This window comes from Octopus bimaculoides, chromosome 20 (genome assembly GCF_001194135.2).
Source record: "Octopus bimaculoides isolate UCB-OBI-ISO-001 chromosome 20, ASM119413v2, whole genome shotgun sequence".
Classification (NCBI taxonomy): domain Eukaryota; kingdom Metazoa; phylum Mollusca; class Cephalopoda; order Octopoda; family Octopodidae; genus Octopus; species Octopus bimaculoides.
Genome location: NC_069000.1, coordinates 17,958,349 through 17,968,123, shown reverse-complemented (window position 1 = coordinate 17,968,123; position 9,775 = coordinate 17,958,349). Strand labels below are relative to the sequence as shown.

Sequence of the window (9,775 nt, the reverse complement as noted above, 5' to 3'; positions counted from 1 at the left end):
ATTTTTCCACTTTTTAAGGGTAATTTACCCAGTATTTCTGATGTTCTAATGGCAGTCCTGCATTCAAAACAATATCATATACATAATCATCATCATCATCGTTTAACGTCTGCTTTCTATGCTAGCATGGGTTGGACGATTTGACTGAGGACTGGTGAAACCAGATAGTTACACCAGGCTCCAATCTGATTTGGCAGAGTTTCTACAGCTGGATGCCCTTCCTAACGCCAACCATTCCAAGAGTGTAGTGGGTGCTTTTACGTGTTACCCGCACAAAGGCCAGTCAGGCGGTACTGGCAATGGCCACGCTCAAAATGGTATATACACACCACACACACACACATATATATACATATACATTCACATACACCTTGAAGATTACTTGGAGACACAAGGTGTGTTATGAAAACCTGCCTGCCTACACCCGCATCACCAAGCAAGAAACTATTAGTAGCTTGTATCTTTATACCGTGTGCATTAAATGATGATGTTTATCTCTCACTGGATGGAGCTCTTTTTTTATTGGTCTTACCTTAATGGAACAATAAACTTTGTATGTGTGTGAGAGAGAGAGAGAGAGAGAGAGAGAGAAAGAGAGAGTGTGTGTGTGAAGGCCCATGGCTCAGTGGTTAGAGCATCAAGCTCACAATCATGAGGTAGTGAGTTTGATTCCTAGACAAGGCTGTGTTGTGTGTGCTTGGGCAAGATATTTTATTTCACATTGCTCCAGTTCACTCAGCTGTAGAAATGAGTTGCAACATCACTTGGTTCCAAGCTGTATCAGCCTTCGCCTTTGCCTTGGATAACATTGGTGGTGTGAAGAGGGGAGGCTGGTATGCATGGGCAACTGCTGGTCTTCTGTAAACAACTTTGCCCAGACTTGTGCCTCGGAGTGTAACTTTCGAGGTGCAACCCGATGGTCATTCATGACTAAAGGGGGTCTTTACTCTTTATATGTGTGTGGGGCAGGCAAGGCTGTGAGACTAAGAATTCAGCTTCCCAACCACATGGCACCTTAGACATGTCTTCTACTATGTCCACAGAGCAACCAAAGTCTTGTGAATGGTTTTGGTATGTTTAAACTGTAAAAAGCCCATCATATATGTGTGCGAATGGGTGTGTGAATACATTTATACAAACCTGATCCTTTTTTGATAATGTGATCGCAGCTTACGAAGGTACTGCAGTAAGGGGTCTGAAGGGAAGTCAGCTTCATCAGAATTGTACATGTCATCTGAAAGTTTAAATAAATTAATTTAATTTGTTGATTAATTAATAAGGAACATATTTTTAAGAAAGCAGAGAAGTGAGATGTTGTGTGGTTTATACTTTGACCAAGGTTAGTCAAATGAAGCGGCTTCAACCAATTTGACAGGAATCACCATCAGGTGCTTCAGATTTTATATGACCAAAAAACAATAATATAGACACAAGACCAGCAATTTCAGACAATTTTTAGCCAAATGAATCATGCTGGGGCACTGCCTTGAAGATTCATTTACCAAGACAAAACAATGTACATGATAACACTTCCAATCAGTTAAGATCAGAAGCCATGAAAGCCACTACTTGGTACTGCATCAGGACAATTACTATTATTTATTATTATTATTATTATTATTATTATTATTATTATCACAAGGCAGCAAGCTGGCAGAATCATTGGCACACCAGGCGAAATGCTCAGCAGTATTTTGTGTGTCACTACATTCTGAGTTCAAATTCTGCCAAGGTTAACTTTGCCTTTCATCCTTTCAGGGTTCTGGGGTTGATGTAATCAACTAGTCCCATCCTCCAAAATTTCAGGCCTTGTGCCTTTAGTAGAAAGGATTATTATTATTATTAAGTGAAAGGGTAGTGCTTGCCATCAAAGTGACACTGGGGTAGATATATATATGAAGTCCAATATACTCATCATGAGAAGGAAACTTCTTACCACACAACCCTGTCTATGGGCTTTATATGCAAACAATTCATAGGTGCAAGTGCTACCAGTTAAAAGTCTGTAAAGTGTTGGTAAAGATGCTGATGGGAGACATTTACATATGATAAACTCAACCACGAACCCTGAACTCTGCTTCGCCCTGCCATAAACCACAGCACAAGAAACAGGTTTCGAACTAAACAAATCTTACCAAATAAATCTGGAATTGGTGCATGAACATCTTCACTGAGAATGGATCCTGGAACTGGCACAAGAGGAACTGCCCTTGAATGATCCTGCAAATGTTTCATCATTAAAGAATTAATGATTGATGATGATGATGACAACGACGATGATGGCAACGACGAAGTTTGTGGTGGTGGTGATGATAATGACTGAGATGTTAATAATTCTTTATGGTGATGATGATGATGATGACAACAACGATGATGAAGTTTGTGGTGGTGGTAGTGGTGGTGATGATAATAGTTGAGATGTTAATAATAATTCTTTGTGACGGTAGTAATGATGATGATGATGATTGAAGAGGTGTGGTAATGGAGAGGATGCTTATTCTGGTAATGATAATGTTAATGATAGTGTTAAAGATGATTTTTTTTTTTTTTTTAATTAATTTTATTACATGAATGCATCTGTACAAATAAAACCAACACTGCCAGTCCTGCTACTAAACACACATATAAACATCTTAGACAACATCCAATCAAAAGCCATCTGTTTACAAATGGTTCACAAACATGCAGTTTCTTCTCTCTGCCATTCTCTTCTCGTGATATCACGTGATATCAAGACAAGAAGACACAAAGATATACATACTCAGACACACATGTACACACACACACACATACATAATTTCCATCTACCAGCTCCACTCACAAAGTATTGGTCAGCCTGGGACCTTAGTAGAGGACAGCCTGAAGCTGTGTGGCAAGGAAGTAAACTTCTTAACCACACATCCACATTCTGTTGGTATTTAGCCCAAGGTCAACCCAGATTACATTTATTCCAGCTATGATCATCCTGTCCTTTTTTGTATATCAGGAACTACATTGTCTGTCCAACGTATTGTCCATTATTAAAAATGGTATAGTGCTGTTTGAAGGAGACTCAGCTGCTATTTCTATCAAGTGAAACAACTACATAAAAACTCCTTTATTAGCTTGGAAAAGGAATGTTGGCATGAATGGAGCAGAGCAGTGCAGTGCAGTACATTTTAACTTCTGCTGTATGAGGGAGGTATTACTTTCCTGACCTCAGAGAAATTGAGTTGTCTCACCGAAATGAGCCGACAACAATTATTGCTTAATTAGAATTACACTAAGAAGGGAATAATTAATATTTCAACGTTTTTTTTTCTTTTCATTCTTCAAATTAGATTATTATTTTTGACAAGTTACATGTTCAGTATATTTCTAATAAACTAGCAGCTACTACACCATGTTGCCTTGGTACATATAAATCTGAAACAAATTACACCAGCGATTATAAAATATTTCAGTATCCCTCCCTCACCATTCTCTCTCTCTCTCTCTCTCTCTCTCTCTTTCTCTCCCTCTCTCTCTCTCTCTCTCTACTTTTGCAATTCCAACTTCCCCCTGCTGAATCCAAGTTCTTTTATGATTATAGAAAAACCTGTGTGACATCTGCTGGAGTATTTAAGATGAAATGAAATACTAAAGCTCCGGTTATAATGCTTCTCTATTAAACAATATTCTCAGTTAATCCTAGATTAGAGGTTTATACGCACAGGCTATTCTCAGTGCCTATTGTTGTACAACCAACATATAGCTGACCATGAGGGAAACAGGCTATTTTGAAGTTCACATCTATTGTGTTTCCAGACATGTAAGATGCACTGTCACATAAGATGCAGACCACACTTTACAAGTATATTTTGTGGACAAAAACAAATTTAATAGATTTCCTTATATACACTTTGGATCCTATCTGTAATACAGTCACATAAGAGGCATCCTTCATTTTTTACTTGTTTCAGTCATTAGACTGTGGCCATGCTGGGGCATTGCCTTGAAGAATATTTAGTCAAATGAATCAACACAATGCTTATTTTTCTTAAGCTTGGTACTTAAGCTATCAGTGTCTTTTGTCAAACCACTAAGTCATGAGGACATAAATACAGCAACACCAGTTGCCAAACAGTGGTGGGGGACAAACACAGACTCAAAACACACACACACACACACACACACACACACACACACACACACACACACACATATATACAATGGTCTTCTTTCAGTTTTCATCTACCAAATCCATTCACAATACGTGGGTGGCCCAAGGCAATGGTTGAAGACACTTGCCCAAGGTGCCATTCAGTGGGACTGAACCCAAAACCATGTGGTTGGGAAGCAAGTTTCTTGCCACATAGCCACATCTGCATAACAATTTTTTGTTACATTAAAGAATAAAAGAAGCATGTCTTATACATCAGCATAGAGACTGGCCAACCAAATCTTTTGAATTAAAAGACAAAATATGAGGGACCTGCCCTACACTCATTTCCAGGTCCTTTATCACTGCTGCACTTGGAAGTTCTTCATACACTTCCTTGGTTTTAACCCTTCTTTCAGTGTTCCTAACTATTATACTCTATAATGACCCTTTCTTAAATCATTTCTCTAGACTTTTATCTTTAGTTCCTGATTCTTAATCAAGACATTCACAGATTTAATTTATAAAATTTTTGTTGAGAAATTTTCCATTTGGCACCATTTGTCTTTCGGGAACTTTTACATATATCTTCATTCTTAGCATTGTAGACCTGCATAATCATCATCATCATTTACTGTCCATGTTCTTAGTCTTAATCCATGTTCTTAATCCATGTTCTTAGTCCATGTACTTAGTCTTAATCCTTTAGTATTTAAACCAGCTATTTCCAGTCCAAATATTCTACCTGTTTGATATTCAAACTGGCAAAATCCAGCCTCTCACATCTACAATGTCATTCTAAACATAAACAGTCATACCATCAAGATTTCAAGCCTACAAGATAACACATGATTAATTCAAGATGACATGAATAAATAAGCATTGCATTTGACTGAGTAATCTGAATACTAAAGGGTTATTTTATGTTCCTGACACTTGCTTAATAATAACAAAGTTATTTCCCTTAATTCTTTGTTCTATTTAAAATCAATTGAAATAAACGCCCAAGTATCTCAACAGAAATAAGGTAACAAAAGGGTTAATAATTACAGCGATTAGAAGCACTAAGCAGTGATGTATACAAATATAAACTTGTTACTAATTCAAATATGCTTGGAACATATTCAAACTCACAAGAAAGCCATTCACTGCATTTCAAGTTCAATTTTTCTCATGAAGTTTTCTCCATGACAAAGTGCAGTGAATGGTTTTCTTGCAGGTTCAAATGTCACAAGCATATTTGAACTGGTAACAAGTTTATATTTCTACTACTATAATACAATTAATGTAAAGTTAATTGTTACTATAGTGATTACCATGATCACATAATTAATGTTTACAGTGACTCTACTACCAAGACATAATAAATGGTTACATTGACTCTGCATCTACAACAAAATGTTAACAGTTACGGTGTCTCTACCACTATAATATATTAATGATTACAGAGACTCTTCTGCTATAACATAATTTATGGTTTCAAATTTTGGCACAAGGCCAGCAATTTCAGGGTGGAGGTAAGTCAATTACATCAACCCAGTACGCTACTAGTACTTATTTTATTGACCTCCAAAAAGATGAAAAGCAAAGTCGACCCCAGTAGCATTTGAACTCAGAACATAAAGATGAATGAAATGCCAAGCATTCTGCTCAGTGTGCTCATGATTCTGCCAGCCTGCTGCCTTACTGTTATGAATAAATTAATAGTTACACTTACTCTATCACCAAAACACGTGGTGACTCTGCCACTATAACATAATTAATGGTTATAACATAATTAATGGTTCTAACGTAATTAATGGTTTCAGTGGCTCTGCCACAATGACATAACTGTTTTAGATGCAACAAACCATGATTTCAGATCAAATCACTAAGCTAAACAAGTACAACTCAAGAATTACTTGCTCAAGAATTTCATAAACAGTTTTACTATAAATCAACTTAAATCAGTGTTCCTCATCATCATAAAATACTAAGTCAGCTTCTTTAGTTTCACATTAAATATGTTTTAAAGAGAAAAATCTGGCTGTCAATCAAAGAACATGTGTGAGCAGTTGCTGTATTTTAGGTGGCTTTACGTTGATTTAGGGGTATTTAAAATACATTTTTGGATGAAAAAATATTTAGTGAGAATAATTATTTTCACACTAGCATACTATTATTTCAATTTCTTCTTGGTTTCAATTTTGGGACTATGGCCATTCTGGGGCACTGACTTGAAGGATGTTTTTGTTTTAGTAACTGCCTTTCCTCCGTCTTTCTTCTGGTATTCATTTTGATTCCGATTTACTATATGGTTAAGTTTACCAAAGTCAGAAGAATTTAAAGAGTCCCCTCACTTTATGGACTTAATTTTCCAAAAATCTAAAAAGTTAACATCTGTAGCCCTTATGCCTATAGTTTATCGTATAACATATTCAGGAGCATTATATATATTTACCAAATATTTGTCTTTGTGATTTGGAATTATATCCTGACCCACTTTAGGTTATGACCAATGGGTTGGAAACCACTGAGATGATGATGATGATTGCTAATTTTTAGACCAACTTTGTAGAGTAGAGTGTGAAAGGCTAGATTTGGTCAGTTTGAAAATAAAAATGATAAAATATTTGGGCTAAATATGGACAGTTTAAATGCTAGAGTTAAGGGGTTTTGTTGCATGTTGATTATGGGAAGAAGAGTTTTCTCATGGTGTCATCATCATCATTATCATCATCCTCATTTAACATCCGTTTTCCATGCTGGTATGGGTCAGATGGTTTGACAGGAGCTGGTAAGCCAGAAGACAGCACCAGGCTTCACTGTCTGTTTTGATATGGTTTTTACAGCTGGAGTATGTTAGCGATTTATGTTTTTAGTCTGTTGAAAGAGATTAGATTATCAAGTCTCCATTGGTGAATGCTGTTGAGGTCGCAGTTCAAGAAATCAGTGCAAGACAACAATGATGGGATTGTTGTAAACAATATCTGTTACTGGAAGATTAGAGGGGAATGAAAGGTGGCTTTATCAGAATCATCAGAGTATATATGCACATTTGGTTAGAAATAAATAGATGTACAGAAAGAAGGGTATGGGAAAAACATTAACCTCACCAAGCAAAAGACCCCTGGTGAGTGATATAGGGAAAAGGGCCCGAGCAGATAAAATGGTTCTCACCATTATTGTGAAGGGAAAGAGATAATCATCTGATAAAGAAGGTGACTGTTTGCAATTTTTCCCATTACCATTGAGCTCATCATCATCATTTATAACGTCTGTTTTCCATGCTGGCATGGGTTAGACAGTCTGACTGAAACTGGTAAGCTGGAGAGCTGCATCAAGTTCCTGTCTGACTTGGCATGCTCACTACAGCTGGATGCCCTTCTTAACACCAACCACTCCAAGAGTGTAATAGGTGCTTTTTATGTGCCACCAGCATGGGTGCCAGTTACATGACATCGGCGTCAGCCATGACTACAATCTCACTTGGCTTGATAAGTCTTCTCAAGCATGGCATATTGCCAAAGATCTTGATCACTTTGTCAATGCCTCCGTGAGGCCCAACATTCAAAGATCAAGCTTCACCACCTTATCTCATGTCTTCCTGGGTCTACCTCTTCCACAGATTCCCTCCACAGTTAGAGATTGGCACTTCTTTACACAGCTGTCCTCGTCCATACGCATCACATGACCAGACCAGTGCAGCTGCCTATCATTAATAGATAAGGTCCTTTATAAACGCTTTTACTTGACAAAATATTTCATATCATTTAACAGACACAACCGCCTTTGTAAATAAGTGCTGTTTAGATTGAAATTTTCAATAGGCATTTAGCTAAAATGATGTGGAGGAGGAGGGTAGTAGTGATGGTGATGGTGATGATGATGAGAGTGATGGCTGATGATGAGGATGATGTTTATGATGAGGATAATGGTGAAGAGAAGGATCATGGTCGTGATAATGATGATGGTAATGATAATGTTGATTCTTCTCACTGAATGAGAGAGCGAGGGGGGAGGGAGAACGAGAGGGAGAAAGAGAAGGAGAGTGGGAGGGCAGAAAGAGTGAGAGAGCGGGAGGGCAGAAAGAGAGAGAGAGAGAGAGAGAGCGGGAGGGCAGAAAGAGCAGGAGGGCAGAAAGAGAGGGAGGCAAAGAAGCAGAGACAGAGAGAGAGAGAGATGCAGCAGTTAATCTACAACAACTGCAATCAGCATTTCAGGAAGATTGCAGCCTGGAGAGATCAGTGAAAGAAACTGGGGTCACAGTTTCATTCCTGATTAATTATTCCAGGACAGAGGCAGGAGAAGGGGGTGATAAAAAAAAGAAATAAAAACAAAATAACAAAACAAGGAAAATAAGTGAAAGCAGATCCCATAACAAAGAGAATTGAATTTTATTCCAATTTTAAGCCGTTTTTCTTTGAAATACCCGTATTTACCCTCTTCTAGGTCTTGTAACAAAACAGTTGGTGGGATATTGAAACTTAATGTAGGGTGATTAAAAAAAATTTTTTTAATATACAGAAGAGGGAGTAACTTGTGTTTTTTAATTACGCATTTCATCATCATCGTCATCGATTGAACTTCTACTTTTCAATGCCTGCATGGGTCAGGTGGAAATTTGTTGAATAGATTTTTCAATGGCCAAATTGTCCCCCACCTGTTTCCAAGCAAGGTTAATATTCCCCCCATTCATGGCCAGACATTCATGGCCAGAAGATTGGAAACAATTAACATTGCTTGCATGACGGGTGGCACATTTGTGTGGGTAGCACATAAAATACACCATTTTAAGCGTGGATGTGGCCAGTACCGCCTGACTGGCCTTCGTAGGATTTTCGAGCGAGATCGTTGCCAGTGCCCCTGGACTGGCTCTTGTGCAGGTGGCACATAAAATACACCATTTTGAGCATGGCTGTTGCCAGTACCGCCTGACTGGCCTTCGTGCGGGTGACACGTAAAATCACCCACTACACTCTCTGAGTGGTTGGCGTTAGGAAGGGTATCCAGCTGTAGAAACTCTGCCAAATCAGATTGGAGGCTGGTGTTGCCATCCGGTTTCACCAGCCCTCAGTCAAATCGTCCAACCCATGCTAGCATGGAAGGCGGATGTTAAACGATGATGATGATCATCATCATGTGATATCAAGATAAGGGTACACATCAACACACACACACACACACACAAATGCACACACAACAGGTTTCTTTTAGTTTCTGTCCACCACATTCACTCACAAGGCTTTAGTCAGCCTTGGACAACATATAATAGAAGATACTTTCCCGGGGTGTCACACAGTGGGACTGAACCCAGAACCACATGGTTCAGAAGTAAGCTTCTTAACTACACAATCATATCTGCATTTATGCTTTTAACTTTATTTGTTTATCTTTTATGCTTTTACTTGTTTCAGTCATTTGACTGTGGCCATGTTGGGGCACCGCCTTGAAGGGTTTTAGTCAAACGAATTGACTCCAGGACTTATTTTATAAGCCTAGTACTTATTCTATTGGTCTCTTTTGCCGAACCACTAAGTTATGGAGGCCTAAATACACCAACACCGGTGGTCAAGTGGTGACGGGGGGCAAACACAGACATAAAGACAAACACACATAGATGTATATGTATGTATATATATATATATATATATATATATATATATATATATATAT

General features: G+C 38.1%; 1 protein-coding gene across 2 annotated transcripts in view; it reads right to left on the bottom strand.

Moving 5' to 3' along the window:
- The window catches only part of LOC106881344 (uncharacterized), a 52,144-nt gene that overhangs the window by 5,483 nt on the left and 36,886 nt on the right, over positions 1-9,775 (bottom strand). For both annotated transcript variants that reach the window (XM_014931698.2, XM_014931699.2), the window contains exons 12-13: positions 2,136-2,220; positions 1,141-1,234 (exon numbers count right to left, since the gene is read on the bottom strand). In XM_014931698.2, coding sequence (XP_014787184.1) covers positions 1,141-1,234; positions 2,136-2,220 — 179 coding nt within the window. The remainder of the gene's footprint in view (positions 1-1,140; positions 1,235-2,135; positions 2,221-9,775) is intronic.